This window comes from Aythya marila, assembly GCF_965140915.1.
Source record: "Aythya marila genome assembly, chromosome: Z".
NCBI lineage: Eukaryota > Metazoa > Chordata > Aves > Anseriformes > Anatidae > Aythya > Aythya marila.
Window position 1 is genome coordinate 45,044,502 of NC_139080.1, and position 17,593 is coordinate 45,062,094.

General features: G+C 39.2%; 1 protein-coding gene across 16 annotated transcripts in view; it reads left to right on the top strand.

Annotated features, from left to right (window-relative positions):
* Positions 1-17,593, top strand: part of AOPEP (aminopeptidase O (putative)) — a 202,101-nt gene that overhangs the window by 69,931 nt on the left and 114,577 nt on the right. For 15 of the 16 annotated variants that reach the window (XR_014319300.1, XR_014319301.1, XR_014319302.1 and 12 more), the window contains 2 exons: positions 9,555-9,744; positions 11,696-11,802. Coding sequence is in view for 13 of the 16 variants with exons in the window: in XM_082782694.1 (XP_082638820.1) it covers positions 9,555-9,744; positions 11,696-11,802 (297 nt within the window). In the remaining 3 variants the exon portion in view is untranslated. Of the gene's footprint in view, positions 1-9,554; positions 9,745-11,695; positions 11,803-12,026; positions 12,544-17,593 lie in introns of those variants that run through there. The other variant, XM_082782689.1, reaches the window with a different exon arrangement.

Here is a 17,593-nt window from a genome sequence, read left to right on the forward strand (position 1 = left end):
GGTAATAATAGCAAGATGCCTTGTGTGACAAATAAATAATTCACATGCAGACTAACTACTTCCAGTTAAACTGTCCTTTTACTGTCTGATTCAACAATAATAGCTGGATGTCCTGCATAGTAAAGTAATTTGCATGCACACTGAAGTTCTTCTGTCGTTGGATATGATGTAATTTAATCTCATTTTTCCACCAGCATAATAAATGTGACTGTGTGCGAAAGAGAATGTGTGTGTGTATGTACCATTTTACTTGGAAATAATCTCCCGAAAAGGAGGAAAATTACTACATTGCAAAGAGTTTGGTGTTCCCAAAAGACTTTGTTTACAGTTTTGTTTGACTGCTAAGCACTTATTGTAAGGAGAATAGATTGTTCTAGTTCTAGTCATTATAATACTGTTCTGTTTTAATATTGCATGATCTGTGGGCTGCCATAAAATTCTTACAAATTGAAGGGCTGATATAACATGAAATGAGGCACCTCGTCTGAATGTTGCTTTTGTTCCGTATATAACAAATTAGTATGTTGACATTTGTCACTGATGGATTTCATTATTTGCTGAAAGGGGTTTAGGAGGTTTGACAGCATGAATGGTTTGTCCCACAGACTTTTGAGAATTGATAAAGGCATCTTTGTTCTTTGTGCAAAAGCACAACAGATATCTTATTGACTTGATGCATACAAAAAGGAAGGCTTGCATAGCTGCTGCACAAAATAAACTAAAAAAATAATTTTGAAGCCATTACTTAACTCTTGTATGTTGTTCTGTCTCTCTCTCTCTCTCTCTCTTTTTTTCTCTCTCTGTCTGCTAACAGCATTAGGTAGCATTAATCAATGTAACAAGAACCACATTTTTTACATCACTTACAGTTTATGTATTACTTATAGATGACAAAAATATGAAAAATGGGTAATGGAAGATAGCAGTATTATTTAGTTAAACATATATTGTCTGAACCATTTTTAAGACAGGAGAGTGCAGAGTGTTGTAGCATTTTTTGTCTAGAAAGAGGATGAAGGCATAGTAGAAATAATGCATTTTAGCACGAATGTTGAGAATCAGAATAAACTTGGCAGCATTGGTTTTGTAGCCAGTCTTTTAAGTACAATGAAAGGCTTCAGCAAGTGGATTTGTAGATACTACTAGGTACCACCAGGTACCAGCAAGAATTGCTGGCGATACTATATATTGGCAAAAATTCTGTCACATGCAGATAACTATCTTCACCTCACTGTTTGCTCCCATATGTGTTGTTGGCACAAGCAGCAAGAGATATGAACTGAAAATTTTGAAGAATTGGACCTGTGCCTCTTTTATTGCATGAGAAGACATTCTGATCATTTTTAAAAAACTCTGAGCTTTATGTTTTTATTTATTTGCCTTAGAAATATCAGGTATTTGTAGCTCTGTCTGCTCCTGTGATTTTAGGGATTTCCTGGATGATTCAGGGATATAGCCAGAGTTTTCTCAATCTTCAGGTGAAATATTTGTGATAGAAAACTCTGAAAAGCAAAAACGTTCCTCAGGTTTATTTTGTTTTGGGATACTAGTCTAACTGTAGTTTGTAAAGATTTAATAAGAAACACTTCAGCCTTCAAGCAGATTTCATTACCTTGCTGCTTTTAGAACAGTGATACAGATGCTGTTAGAATAGATAATAGCATTACACTGAGAAAACGAATCTTTAAAAATTCAAAGAACAAGTAATCACTTCTGGTGTTGCTGTTTGTTTGGTGCTTTGCTTCTTGTGTTTGTTTGTTCTTGTGTAGGTAGATAAAAGCTGTCTTCTGTATATTAAATGAAGAAAAAATGACACCTTCTTTATTTTACTTTGTCTTGTCCAAGTCATCTTTTGAGACTTTCAATATACTGGATCTTAGCTTGAGTGAATTTTATCTGAATATGGAGAAGCAGATAAATTTTGCCCCTTCTGCCTGTCTATTTATCATAGTAGCTGATTTGTGTTTTGGCTCTCAGCTCTGTTAGTATCTGCCGGAAGCTTCACAATGTAGCAGAAGGAAATTCAGGTCTTCCACTAATAGCAATGATGCAAAAGTACAAGTAATGAAATCCATCCATGATCACGTAATAACATCCACGTATCAGTGACAAATGTCATTGTTTAGACTGGAACTGAGAAATGTTGTTTGTGACTGTTGTGATAATATAAAGAGCAGTTGGAAAAGACTCTGAAAAAAAAATTCTATGTGCATTGCTGGTATAAAACAAGAACTTCTCTTTTAGTCTTTAGAAACCAAAAATAATTATTATCACACACACATGGAAAACAAAAAAGAATAAAAAATGAATGTATAAAAAGAGAGGTGAGAGTATCTATGTCTCTTTCTATTAGCCTCCTATTTAAATAAAATGATCAATTAAAATTATGAATTACAATGTGGAACAGTTTCACATGAAATCTGGATAAAAAATGATAGTTCCATGATAAATTCCATATCCAGAAGTACTTTTCACTGAAAAAAAAAAAATCAAAATACATGTATTGTTATTTTCTTTATTTTTATTTCTTTGCTCTTTAATTGGAATAATCTACATTGGTTTCCAATCTATGTTTATTAAGGGGGGCGGGGGGGGGAAGGCTAATTGAGTTGTACAGCTTATATGATTTATCATTTGGAAACACAAAACAGTATCATTTTGTAGTATGAATACTTAGTAAGGAATTTGGGAATTGGTAGCACTAGTTCACAAATTATTTTTCAATTTTAACAATGTCAATACTTTTTGAAAAGTAATTGTATGCATGGTGTGAATGTTAAAAATTGAGCTTGCACTTACTCCTATCAATAAATCAGTTAAATATGAAAAAATTATTATATGAATATGAAAACATGAAAATATGATATGAAACATGAAAAGCTTTAGTCCTCAAGATGTTCTAGAGAGTTCTAGCTTGTAAGATTTTCTAACAAGATTGTAGCCATGGAAATATAGTGCTACTGAATTTTATAAGAGGTTTCTTTTTTTTTTTTTTTTTTTTTTTTGTGAGAGGGAGGTTTCAAACAAATAATAATGAAAAATCTTGATGGGCAGTAGAAGGTTTTGAAACTGTAATTCCTTCTATTTTCCCCTATAATTTTCTATGTTTGTTTTTCTTTCCGTACAACAGCAGGCAATTTGCTTCATGCCGCAAATCCTGGGAGTAGAAAAGTCTAAATGTATAGATATTGTTAGGCTTATGTAAGACATCAGGAAGTGAAATCTAAAGAGCTCCAAACAAGCACTGCAAGTTCTTCATATCTGAAGGATGCGTAAGATGAAATGATGTGAACTAGAGCTGCTGTTAGGCATCCTGGGGAATATCAGAGGTCAAATGGAGAATAACTCCTTAACTCTGTTTCTTACTTGGGTTGACTGATGGTTGATCTTGTCAGCTCCAGTTCCTGATGAGCTTGTTACAAACTCAGGTTAGTGCACCGGCACTGCTTGGTTCAGAGGCATTTATCAGACAGACACCTACATGTGAAATACGTCCTTTCTTTCCCTCTTGGGGGAAAGTCCAAGGTCAGGACACGTGAAGCAGATAGGATTTATTAATAAGCTATGACTGCATGGTATCAATCACGTATAAGTTGTTTTGTCTTATGAATTTCTGTAAAATCACAATTAAAGTTTTTGTCTTAGTGATGTCAATGTGTGTGCTCCGTGGATTAGACAGATGATGAGACAGCATTATTTAAGTAAATTAGTTGCATTATTAATGAATTGTTTATTTTGTGGTGTGTTCTGATCTCAAGAGCTCTATCTAGGGAAATTCCTGTAACCCTTCTGTTGGAAGCAATATTTTCACTCTATCATTTTAATACTATATATTTTGGTTGGATTATAGAGGACAGTTCTTCTGGAGCTGAGCACCAGAAGAATGCTAGAAATTCAGAACGGAGCATGGTTTAGAAAAAAATAGAAAAGAGTAAGGGCCATTTTTTGCAAGACTGGAGTAAAAATTAAATCCTCTAAATGTATTTCTTGTCTGCTTGATGTGCACCTTGTAAGCCAGCTGGATAAACATCTTGGTTTAGTAGGTACAGCTCTGCATTTTCTACTTGAAGTTCCGTAGGGTAGAAATATGAAATGAGAACCCCCCTTTTAGATCGACTGTCCTATGGTCTTCAAAGACACTAATGTGTGGTATCACACTGCATATGGTTAGTTATTTTTGATCTAATTTTAAATGAAAAAATACATTTTTACAGGTTGGTTTGTTTCTTGACTTTTTTTACATCTTCATTATTTAAAAAAAAAATCAGAATAGTGGAGATTCATTTTTAATAGTGTGACCTTTTACTCACATAACGTTTCAAGCAAGTTGTGATTGGAAATGCTTGCTGCTGCATGACAGGATAATACATATCTATTCATTTGTGAACAAAAAGTTAAGAGAATTGAATTATTATTAGATGGGTTGATACAGTTTACCTTTATGTTGGCAGATTAGTGTTAACTGTGGGTGCATGGAATTTTCTGTTTATTTTTTGAAGCATTTAAATCCTGTGTCCCTTTTTGTTCAGGTCAGGATGATTGGTCCTTTTGCAATTGCAAAATGAGGAGGTCCTGGCATAAGAAAGTACCATTTGTCAATGCTTGGCAAGGTTTTCAGTGTGTTTTATTTCATTTTTGTCAGTCATGAAATTCCAGAGCTATTCTGATTTCTGAGGAAAACTTATAAAATTTCCTCTGTGAATAAAAATCAACGAGTCAAATCCACAGTTGATTTGTAATTCCAAGGATATTTTAATTAAAATAAAAGTTGTGAAATGTGGTGTATGTCACAGTCATGTGGGATCAGTACTGTGTTACTATATAAGTTTTTACTTCGAGGCTGTTCATTTAGCATAATTTAGAATGCAGATATGAGAAGTATCAAGAGTTGTTACAAACCCAGATTATTATTATTATTATTATTATTATTATTATTATTATTATTATTATTATTAGTGTGTGTGACTAATCTGGTTTGGTATAACAAAATAAGCAAAACTAAAGTAATTGACAATTCATGGAGCAGCTGCTGCCCAGTTTTCTGATCAGTAAGCAGAGGCTAGATTCTCTGTACTTAGAGATTGTCTGATATCATCCTCCTTCCAACACATGAGAGCTCCCTGTTGCCTACAAGAACGCTGTATTACTGCAGGATTTATGGAACAAGAAGTTGTTCATCTGCTCTGGAGTGACTGTCATCTGTCACTTCCATTCACTTGGTGGTTTGTTTCCCAGTGTGATTATAGGGAGGGAAAATGTCATTACAAAGTTTCCAATATTTCTGGTGCAATTTTGAGTTTTATAACTACAAGATTCTTGTCTCTACAACTTCATTGTATGTATGTTTCAGCTTCTGGCATACAGTAAACTTGGGAGATCAAAAAGGGCTGTTCATCTCTTTAGTTCTCTCAGTACTGAAATGTAACATATACCAGATTGCTGGAGATTACAGAGGTAAGTAATTGGATGTGGCACGTTCTTGTGCCTGCTTCCAATGACACAAGTGTCCTCAAAGATAAAGTAAGCTAACATTCAAAGTCTGATGTAGATATTGGAGGCAATATGATAATATTGTTCTCTGTATCACTTCAGTAATGTAGGTTGAAGGCAACTGTTGAGAGTTTGCATAAGATGTTTATAAAGAGCTGTCATTTACTTGTCTAACTTTCTGAATTTCAGTAATCCTGAAATGTATGTCTCAATGTTAGCATGTTCCTATGAACATATTTCTGAGGTATTTTCCCTGCTCCCTTTTACATGGGAATTTTCTAGAAGTAAAATAACTCTTTAACCCATTTACTATCTGACTTCCTTTTTATGAATAGGAAAACATAAACAACACGTGGAGTGTTATCAAGACATGAGAAGTATTTTACATTATAATTTACTTCTGTAATAGTGGTTTGGGGTGCTACTTTTGACTCCAGAAGCATAATTTGTGTCTCAGCTCTGTTGTTTCAGAAAGTACATAAGGAAACGTATCTGCAAATCCCTGTATGCTTAGGGGGAAAAAGTTCTCCTTCAAAAGGGGTGGAACAAGCCTGTTAGAAATGTGCTTCATGTTCCTAGCTTAAATGTGTACTTAAGTTCTTGCACGTACATTTGGCTTGAGCTTATGCTATGTGTCTCTTGTCTGATTATGTGTGAGCAGCCAAAAATAGCACACTGCTGCAGCCTCTGTGCAAAGCAGCACCTGCATCAAGTCATAAGGCTGGAGAAGAAGTTTTGCAAAATTGCTTTCAGAAACTTGGCTTCTAAACTGGTCATATTACTGCTCAGAGCTCTAGGACTCATTGGAAACCTTTTATTTGTTACAGAGAACATTTATTAAGAACATCTACTTGAGTGGATTCAGATGATTAGAACACAAGGACCCCTTGGCCTTTCCAACCAAAAAATTCTTTCCCTTTGGAGTTCATATTTTCCTTCATATGCTTCCCTTCATACCATAGTTACAGAGTTGATATTTCCCTTAACTGTAGTTTTACTTGGATAAAGAGCTTGTTCCTTCTTTCTGTACAAAGATCTAAGTTATAAGGGTGTAATTCTGGTCAGAATAATAACCTTTTGCTTTAAAAGTATAACCAAGTGTATACTTGTTGAAAACAAGTCATTAACTTCTATTTTTCTGTAAGAGCCATTGGGAAATTCTCCAGCTTCCTGGGAAGGACTGGTGGGGTTTTTCTTTTTCTTTCTTTCTTTCCTTTTTTTTTTTTTTAAACTGGGAGAGGTTTCCCACCTTCCTTACTGCATCGAGCTAACCTGTTCTGGCCTGCTTTAGAAACTTGGGCCAGACTTGAAAAGACACCAGCTCGAGTCATATAAAGGCTGGGCATACCTTGTCAGGTCTTGATATAATTGTGGAGCTGAATCACCTTTGTCCCTTCCTAGTGCATACACAGATTTATTTCCTTTTTAATTCCAGTGAAAGCAACAGATATCAAGCATTATAATTCATTTCTAGTAAATCAGATGGATGGTATGAGGTTCAAATTCCTATTCTGGTTTAAAAATATATATGTATATATATTTCATTATATATAATATATATATATGTATATATATATATAATTATTGCAATTTAATCATCATCCAAATTATCTTAATTTTCACATGGCCACTTTCTTGAATTACTGAATTTTTGAGCAACACCACTAATAGTAACAATGAATGATGTTGTACATCCCACATGTTAAAAAAATAGACTTAGGGATTTAGGTGAGATGAGTAAAGGTGGAGCAGAGCTTCTGGAATTCAAACATGTATTGGAAACAGAGAATCTGTATTTTAACATAATACATAGAATCAAATTTCTCCCCAAACTAGTAGGTGCTGGACATAGTATAAAAGCACGTTCAGTCTTTGAGAAAATTATTCTTAACATAAATGGGAACTTTGCACTGCTCTGTAGTGGTATCTGCTGCTGTATGAAGCTCTGAGTTGGACGTTTAGTTGTTTGTTAAGGGAAAACGGAATAAAGGGATTATTTAAGGTGTTCTTGGGAAAGGAAGTTGTTGGCTGTACTGAGACTCTAAAACGAAATCCCGCTGCTGCACATAATCTTATTTTTGACCTTGTAGAAAGTTGTATTCATATTCCTTGCCCAAAATTTAACTCATGTTCCTTTTTCTCCCTAAAGTGCTTTTTAATCCTTTTGTAAAGGAGAAGATTTTCTGATTGTGGCATTTCTATTATTTAATTGGAAAGAGAAGGAACTAGAATCTTTACTTTTATTATATGTATACCTACAGTAGTCTTAAAGTACACAGCGTTCTGTGAGATTGTTTATAAGGCATGAAATTACTTGTATTTTGCTGAAATAAATGGCCAAAGCACAACCAGCAGTATGTCCGGAATGTTATTTACTTGGTCCATTTCTGCATTTTTTCTTTGTAGCACTGTACACATGCCACAGTTAGGGGTCATTTACTTACCACTGACCAAAGTGGTGCCCCCAAAGCTGCAGTTATTCTTCTCAGTAGGGGTTTGTAATAAAAGGCTCATCATGTTCTGCAGCTTCTGTGCTCACTCTTCCCTTCTCTCTCCTTTACTTCTCTCAATCGGAATTGCTTTTGGCTAAGATTTCTAGAGCTGCATTTTTTTTCTTGATGTGTTCTTTGTGACTTGATTCCTCTATTGGTACTTACATTTCAATCATTTGGCATTGCAAGAAATAATGTAAGAAATCAACTTGTTTTGCTGGATTATATTTACTATTACTATTACTATTATTATTCTACAAGGAGATGGTTACTGAGTATGTTTTTCTACTTAAGTGTGTGTCATATTTTACGTTCTCAGTTCCAGATACTTAACCAGTTGCAAGAAAACTGTGGGTGTTATAACATCTCCAGCGGAAGGGTAGGGTGGGTGGGGATGCTCTATGGAACGCTGACGAATAATATTTGACTCTTGGAAATGTCTTAAGGCCATGCGCTCCCCTCCCACGCTCGGAAAGCTAGACTTAATTTTAAAGACCTGTGGTCTTGAAGGTATTACCATTGTTCTTTATTTCCTTTCTAACTAACTGGAACTGAGAAAACAGTTGAAAAGGAGATTATGGATGCCTAGGGTTAGTGCAGGAATACTCTGCAGATGGTGTTGGTGGTTTGTGTCCTTGCAGGTCCCATTAGTAGCACCATGCCCCTTTAATCCCTTCTATGTTAGTCACAGAGGTCTTAGTTCTCCTACTCTTTTTTTCCCAGGCGTAAAATTATGTAACTTTTAAGACATTAACGTCTACAACATCTGTAAGCATAACAGAAACTGCCTTACAGCAGAACAAGAGCTGGGAACTGCAGAAACTTGCAGTTCAGTGTGTTTTCCATAGCAGGGCAAGTATGCATAGCAGGTTTTTTGTCCCAGATTTCTTCTTTTAGTACTTGACTGCAAAGCAGAGTTGATACAGATTGTGTTGTTTTCTCCTGTAGTGAAAATGAGACATTTAGTGGGCATCTAAGGCTTCTTTTCACTTCTGTGAAGGGTGCTCTCCTTCCACTGCATTTGTGCAAACCATCACCACTTATCATCAGTTGGTATCTTTTTAACTTGTTTTAAGTTGTAATGAGCACATGAGCTCTACTATACATTATCTTGTTCTTCTGGGTAGTGATTTGTTTTCTTTATAAAACGTTTCTGCTTTATTTATTTCCAGCTTTGATCATTTAACTGATAAATACGTACTACCCGTATTCACACCTGCTCATCTTTTATTATTGTGGCTTATGTATAAATGCTTCTGTTGAAATAAATCAGTCTTGTAATTTGAAAAATATAAAACTTTGGTTTAAGTTACTTTCTAAAGGCAATAGCTGTTTGACAGTTGAACACAAAACAAGTGCTTGGCAGAATTTTAATTTAATTATCTGCCAACATATGATAAAGCACAACCCGACTCCTAAAAATGCCTGAACTATAAACCATTTGTCATGACCTAGCATGCATATAGTAATAACAGGCTGACAAGGCTAATAAAGCCTATATATTATTATGGTCATAGAATGTGCGTTACAACAGGTCTATAATGTATTTTGTCCTTCATTTCCATTGTACAGCCCACACATCATCTTCCTGTCACAGAGTGTATTACCTGGGGGGCACCATCTCTGTGGAACACGTCTGTGCCATGAAATTGCTCATGCTTGGTTTGGACTGGCCATTGGGGCTCGTGATTGGACCGAAGAGTGGATAAGTGAAGGATTTGCCACTTTCTTAGAAGACGTATTTTGGGCTAGGGCACAACAGGTAAGGTGATGATGTGTCACTTCTCAACTGAATCATGTGGAAACCAAAATTACATATATATATATATATATATATATATATATATATATATATATATATATATAAAATATTATACTATATATTATATATACAACATGCATAATATAATATATAAAATATATTATACAATTATATAATATATTAAATATAATATATAATGTATAATATATATGATATATACAATCAAAATTAGATATAAATAAAACCTCGTGTTATGAGACTAAGTTTAAAAAAAATATATTGGAATTTGCATGCTAATTTGTTTTTTAATTCTTTCTTTCCACAATGAACACTGATCTTTACAGAGGTAAAGGTTAGTGCAAATAGGAATGGAAACATCTGCTTGTCAATGATTACTTTCCCACAAATACACGACTTAAATAATACTGTTCAGCTATCAAACAGGTGCTCTGCATTCTCTCCACTTACATCGTGTTCCTGAAAGTGGAGTAATTAGCAGCATCTTACTGAATATTGTAATATTTCAGTTACCTGATGTAAATGGTTTGCCTTTGGTCCGTGTATAGCCAAATGGCAAGCCTTAAAACAAAATGAATTACAGTGCCAACGCTTATACTTTTTTATGTCTTACAGTGTCTAGCAAGAGCTACCATCTTGTCAGAGGCTTAGAAATCATTGCCCTTCTTAAAGTGAAAAGCTCATAAATTGCATGTCACCTAGTAAAGCGGTTTTCTGATTCGACTCTTATTTTTGTCATACCTCTGCTATTTCAAGCATTTCGTGTGTTTGTGATTTCTTCTTGTGCTGGTGTCAGTTAGTCTCTGACTGCTGTTAGAGTTTGCAGAGCTCCATCTTTGGAAGAGCAGGTGGGACTGGGATCTGACATCGCGAGCTCTTCTGAGCCTCCGTTTTATTACGTATCAGGCATATTTCTAGCATTGAACAAAAGAGAATTCCTTCTCACTTACCATGCTTCTGCAATGAGAAAGAGGTGAAGGCTATCCAAACACTTTGCTTTTCCATTCTGGTCCTAAAAATTCGTTTCTGCTCTTACATTGAGCATCACTCCTCTACTGTGGGCTGCCCATATTAATCCTGTATTAATCCTGTTATACTTGTGTGAGTCATTGGAAAGCATTTTCATTGTAGTAGGCATCCTTCCATATAGCTGAATAGAAAGCAGTGAGCAGCAAAACAGGGTGATTATTCACGGTTACTTTAAAAGATCAGAAAATCTTTTTTTTTTTTTTTTTCTTTTTATAATTATTGAGTAGTTTTGGTGTTGTGTAATCCTAGAATTGGAGGATTATCGGTGAATTCTTTGCTGCGTGACAATAATTCATGTTGTGACTGAATACTGGTGTAATGCAGGAGAACATTAGCTGCTTTTAGCTTCTCCCATTTCCTGTCCTTTTTTGTAACAAAAAGTGTAAATTAGTTGTTGATTTGTAAGCTGACAATCTAGCATTTATTTCATAAGCATGCATCTCTTTATGCTGTGTTAATGTGGGAAAATGCAACAGGGAGCTTTCACCAGGGTGGCAGAAGTAGTAGGGAAGAGGGGTGAAGTCAGGACATAGAGCAACTCTTTGCTTTCAAGGCTGGGAAAAGTAAAGATGCAATCAGAACCGATAAGCGAGGTATCTGTACGGTATGTTCAGTTCACCTGCAGCCAGTCACTAAAGGGAAAGCAACATGCCTTGCTCTATCCTCAGACAGAAATATTTAACCAACTATTGATTTGATGTACCCAGTGAGGCTTCTGTTTTTCATAGTGCTGCTGTTAACTCTTAGAGCATGAGGTGTGACTATATTTTTTAACACGGGTGTTTATACTGTTTCTTGCATTGCCTGCACATTAAAGGAAAACAAAACGTGTTTCTCTCTGAAAATTATTGTTGTCTCTTGTGAAATGGCAATCAATGATCTGTGTTTTTCGTACACTAAGCAGCTGTCACATGATGAAGAAAAAGCACAGCAGGAATTGAAAGCTTTACTTCGCTGGCGACGGCTCAGAGATGAGGTGCAGAATTCTGAAGAAGAGCTGCAAGTTTTAAGGTAAAGCTACAGCACTGTAATCTTCACTTTTGCATGTTCTCCCCCTCCCTCTCCACCCCAATCCCGTTTTCTAACATTTTCTCCCTTCAGAGGACATACATCCAAATCTTCTAATTAAGTTACTGCATTTCCTTATTTCCTTCTGAAGAAAAAAGAGAAGTCAACTTAAATTGAGTAGGTTATTCATCTTCTATATAATGCAATTGCTTTTCTGTTTGTTATAGAAAGCTTTCCAAAAGGATGGGATTTAGCCTGATATTAAATGTCTCTAAGCAGTTTACAAGAGCCTCTATTCAGGGGAGGGAAGAAATAAAAGAGACCATTTCCTGAACAAACTTCACTGTTTGAAGCTGTAACAGATTCATATTGTGTGGTTGAAGACAAGCACATACAAGAGTGTAGCACCTAACTGCCAAGGTGAATGAAGCTTTAAAAAACAAAGGAAAATGCATAATAAACAGTATAAATCTGCTTTCTCTTTGGAAATGACTAATGCTATTTAAACAAGATTTTGGTCTTTAGGTACCAGATGCTAAGCTGAAGGCTTCTTCTCACGTTGCTGAAGATATTAGATCATGAAAGGATTCCTGCTTTGCTGATGATTTAATCATCTGGGCTGTTCTGATTGGTGTCTTGGGAGTTTGCCATAGTCTTTTATCTTGAAGTGTCTAGAGTGGCTGCCTAACATCTCCACTGATTGTCTCTCCACAGTCTTTGACCAGGAAAATCACATTTACTAATCTGAACTCAATTTAGGCATACATTGACCAAATCACAGAGGTAAATCAAGAGATTATGTAGTCTCCTATCCTCACATACAGGCAATATATACAGATAATCCTAAGCAGGTATTTTCCAACAGGTTCTTAGGGACCTCCGAATGAGAAGTTTACACAGCTAAGCTGTTTTGGTGCTAACAGTTAAGAATTGTTTACTAATACTAATTTTAAATCTTGATCATTTCACACTATGTAGATTTCATCTTTTTCTTCACAAACTGGAACTGAAAAACAAACTGGCCCCCATATTTTTATAATCATCTTCTGCATGTTTTTGGAAGACTGAAGCCATTTCTTTCATTTTAAGGTCTTCCCTTCTTTTTTGCTTTTCCATTCAGACCTAAAAGCCTTTTGCATTTGGGCATTGGACACTGTTTGGCAACACAGAAATTCCACTCAGTGGCCTCATGCCATCTTAAAAAAAGTAACCAACTTTGCATAACTGTAGCCTTTCATTGATCTGCTCTAATTCATGTTTATTAATGAATTGTGTATCATACTTGTAAGCAGAGTCAGTGAGCAATTTGATGATAGCTATAAATTCAAAAGTCAGCCTTATCACTAGCTGCCGTACAGCTGCTAGAAATGTAACTATTGACTGACGGTCTGTTTTTTCACAGAATCACAGAATCACAGAATTTCTAGGTTGGAAGAGACCTCAAGGTCATCGAGTCCAACCTCCAACCTAACGCTAACAGCCCTCCACTAAACCATATCCCTAAGCTCTACATCTAAACGTCTTTTGAAGACTTCCAAGGATGGTGACTCCACCACTTCCCTGGGCAGCCTGTTCCAATGCCTCACAACCCTTTCAGTGAAGAAGTTCTTCCTAACATCTAGCCTAAAACTCCCCTGGCTCAACTTAAACCCATTCCCCCTCGTCCTGTCACCAGGCACGTGGGAGAACAGGCCAACCCCCACCTCGCTACAGCCTCCCTTGAGGTACCTAAAAAGAGCGATAAGGTCGCCCCTGAGCCTCCTCTTCTCCAGGCTGAACAAGCCCAGCTCCCTCAGCCGCTCCTCGTAGGACTTGTTCTCCAGGCCCCTCACCAGCTTCGTCGCCCTTCTCTGCACCCGCTCAAGCACCTCGATGTCCTTCTTGTAGCGAGGGGCCCAAAACTGAACACAGTACTCGAGGTGCGGCCTCACCAGAGCTGAGTACAGGGGGACGATCACCTCCCTAGCCCTGCTGGTCACGCTGTTCCTAATACAAGCCAGGATGCCGTTGGCCTTCTTGGCCACCTGAGCACACTGCTGGCTCATATTCAGCCGACTGTCCACCATCACTCCCAGGTCCTTCTCTGCCTGGCAGCTTTCCAACCATTCCTCTCCCAGCCTGTAGCTCTGCTTGGGGTTATTGCGCCCCAGGTGCAGGACCCGGCACTTGGCCTTGTTAAACTTCATGCAGTTGACCTCAGCCCATCGGTCCAGCCTATCCAGATCCTCCTGCAGAGCTTTCCTACCCTCAAGCAGATCGACACACGCACCTAACTTGGTGTCATCTGCGAACTTACTGAGGGTGCACTCGATGCCCTCGTCCAGATCATCGATGAAGATATTAAAGAGGACCGGCCCCAGCACCGAGCCCTGGGGGACGCCACTAGTGACTGGCCTCCAACTGGACTTGGCTCCATTCACCACGACTCTTTGGGCCCGGCTATCCAGCCAGTTTCTAACCCAACGAAGCGTGCGCCAGTCCAAGCCAAGAGCAGCCAGTTTCTTGAGGAGAATGCTGTGGGAGACGGTGTCAAAAGCCTTGCTGAAGTCAAGGTAGACCACATCCACAGCCTTTCCCTCATCCACCCAGCGCGTCACTCTGTCATAGAAGGAGATCAGGTTCGTCAGGCATGACCTGCCTTTCATAAAGCCATGCTGACTGGGCCTGATCGCCTGCTTCCCCTTCAAGTGCTGCATGATGACTCTCAGGAGGATCTGCTCCATGAGCTTTCCTGGCACTGAGGTCAAACTGACAGGCCTGTAGTTTCCTGGGTCAGCCCTCCGGCCCTTCTTGTAGATGGGCGTCACGTTTGCTAGCCGCCAGTCGATTGGGACCTCCCCCGATAGCCAGGACTGTTGATAAATGATGGACAGCGGCTTGGCCAGCTCCTCTGCCAGTTCCCTCAGTACCCTTGGGTGGATCCCATCTGGCCCCATCGACTTGTGCACATCTAAGTGCCGTAGTAGGTCACCAACCAGTTCTTCATGGATAATGAGGGCCACATCCTGCTCCCCATCCCCTTCCACCAGCTCAGGGTACTGAGTATCCAGAGAACAACCGGTATTGCCGCTAAAGACTGAGGCAAAGAAGGCATTGAGCACCTCCGCCTTTTCCTCATCTCTTGTAACTAAGTTTCCCCCCGCATCCAGTAAAGGATGGAGATTCTCCTTAGTCCTCCTTTTTGTGTTGATGTATTTATAGAAACGTTTTTTGTTATCTTTAACGGCAGTAGCCAGATTGAGCTCCAGATGAGCTTTGGCCTTCCTAATTTTGTCCCTGCACAGCCTCGCTACTTCTTTAAAGTCCTCCTTAGTGGCCTGCCCACTTTTCCAAAGCTTATAAACCCTCTTTTTCCTCCTAAGATCAAGCCACAATTCTCTGTTGAGCCAGGCCGGTCTTCTTCCCCGCCAGCTCGTCTTTGGGCACGTGGGAACAGACCGTTCCTGCGCCATTAAGACTTCCCTCTTGAAGAGCGCCCAGCCTTCCTGGACCCCTCTGCCCTTCAGAACCGCCTCCCAAGGGACTCCACCAACCAGTGTCCTGAGCAGCTCAAAGTCAGCCCTCCGAAAGTCCAATACAGCGGTTTTACTGGTCCCCTTCCTGGCCTCGCCAAGAATAGTGAACTCCACCATTGCGTGGTCACTCTGCCCTAGACAGCTCCCGACGATCACGTCCTCCACCAGTCCTTCTCTGTTTGTGAAGAGAAGGTCTAGCGGGGCACCTCCCCTGGTAGGCTCACTAACCAGCTGCGTCAGGAAGCTATCTTCCACGCTCTCCAGAAACCTCCTAGACTGCTTTCTCAGGGCTGTGTTGTGCTTCCAGGATATGTCAGGGAAGTTGAAGTCCCCCACGAGTACAAGAGCTGATGATTTTGCAACCTCTGTCAGCTGCCTGTAGAATTCCTCATCCGTCTCCTCATCCTGGTTCGGCGGTCTATAGCAGACCCCGACCAGGACACTAGCCTTGTTGTCCCTGCCGATCCTAACCCAAAGGGACTCGACCTTGTCATTCCCAACCTCGAGTTCTACAGCCTCGAAAGACTCTCTAATATAGAGAGCCACACCACCACCCCTTCTATGCTGCCTGTCCCTTCTATAGAGCTTATAGCCAGGCATTGCAGCACTCCAGTCATGAGACTGGTCCCACCACGTCTCCGTGATGGCAACCAAGTCGTAGCCTGCCTGCCGCACGATGGCTTCCAGCTCCTCCTGTTTGTTACCCATGCTGCGTGCATTGGTGTAGATGCACTTCAGCTGGGCCATTGCCTTATCCTCCGGCCTTGCCATTGTTCCCCCTGGCACAGCCCCAACAATGCTAGCCTCAGCCCCATCCCCCTTCCTACCTAGTTTAAAGCCCTCTCAATGAGCCCTGCCAGTTCCTGGCCCAGGATCCTTTTTCCCCTAAAAGATAGGGACCCGTCTGCGGCCATCAGGCCAGGTGCTGAGTAAAGTGCCCCATGATCAAAAAACCCAAGATTTCTGCGTTGGCACCAGCCCCGGAGCCATGTGTTTAACAGGTGGGCTTTCCGTGTCCTCTCTGAACTCCTCCCTGCCACCATAGGGATGGACGAAAACACCACCTGCACTCCCGCTCCATCCACTAACCGACCCAGCCCCCTAAAGTCCCTTTTGATAGCCTTGAGGCTTCTCTCTTCTCTCTTTTATTGCTTTATTTGCTTTAAAATAAATTATTTTTATGAACATTGGTTCTTGTGATATGACACTTATCTGGATGTATGTTTTCCATTTTCAACATCATGGAATCATGTTTATCTTCTTTTGTGTTAATTGTGTAGTTGTTACTTTTAATAAAATGTATATGTGTTGTAAATTTTTTAAATTATTTTTCTAAGGGTCAAGATATGAGTTTGAAATTCAGGAAGTAACTATTTATCTAGGAGGTCCAGGAAGGTGCTTCTTGCCCTCTAACCCACTCTCATGAGACCCCACCTGGAGCACTGCATTCAGCTCTGGGACCCCCAGCATAAGAAGGACATGGACTTATTAAAGCAGATCCAGAGGAGGGTCAAGAGGATGATCAGAGGGCTGAAGCACCTCTCCTGTGAAAACAGGCTGAGGGAGTTGGGGAAGTTCAGTTTGGAGCAGAGAAGGCTCTGAGGTGACCTTGTAGCAGCCTTCCACTACCCAAAGGGGGCCTACAGGAGAGATGGGGAGGGACTCTTTGACATGGGTTACAGTGATAGGGCAAGGAGTAATGTTTTTTAACTAAAAAATTGGAAATTTAGATTAGATATTAGGAAGAAAATCTTTGCTATGAGGTGAGGCAGTGGAACAGGTTGCCCAGTGAAGCTGTGGATGCCCCATCCTTGGAGGTGTTCAAAGCCAGGCTGGATGGGGCTTTCGTGGTCTAGTGGAAAGTGTCCCTGCCCACAGCAGGGGAGCAGAACTGGATGATTGTTAAGGGTCCCTTCCAATCCAAACTATTCTATGATTCTGTGATCTTGAATTTGAAACTTAAGTTTTCAATTGACTTACACAATTAGTAGTCAAAAGTCTCTGTAATAAGCATGCTGCTTACGTTTTACATAGTGGTGGTATTCTCAATCCTAATACAAAAGAATGACAAGTCATTTCTTTTCTGAAAAGTATGCCACAACTATGCACTTTAGGAGAGGATCATATTGCCAGTTTGGGATTCTGTCAGTTCCTGCGTAATTTCGTTAGTTTCCTGTGGTTGCATTTAAGGACTTTCCTCTGTTTTCAATTCAGATATAAATATTTTTACTGTTTTTGTAGCATGGACTTGAATATATTTGCTCTTTACATATTTACTG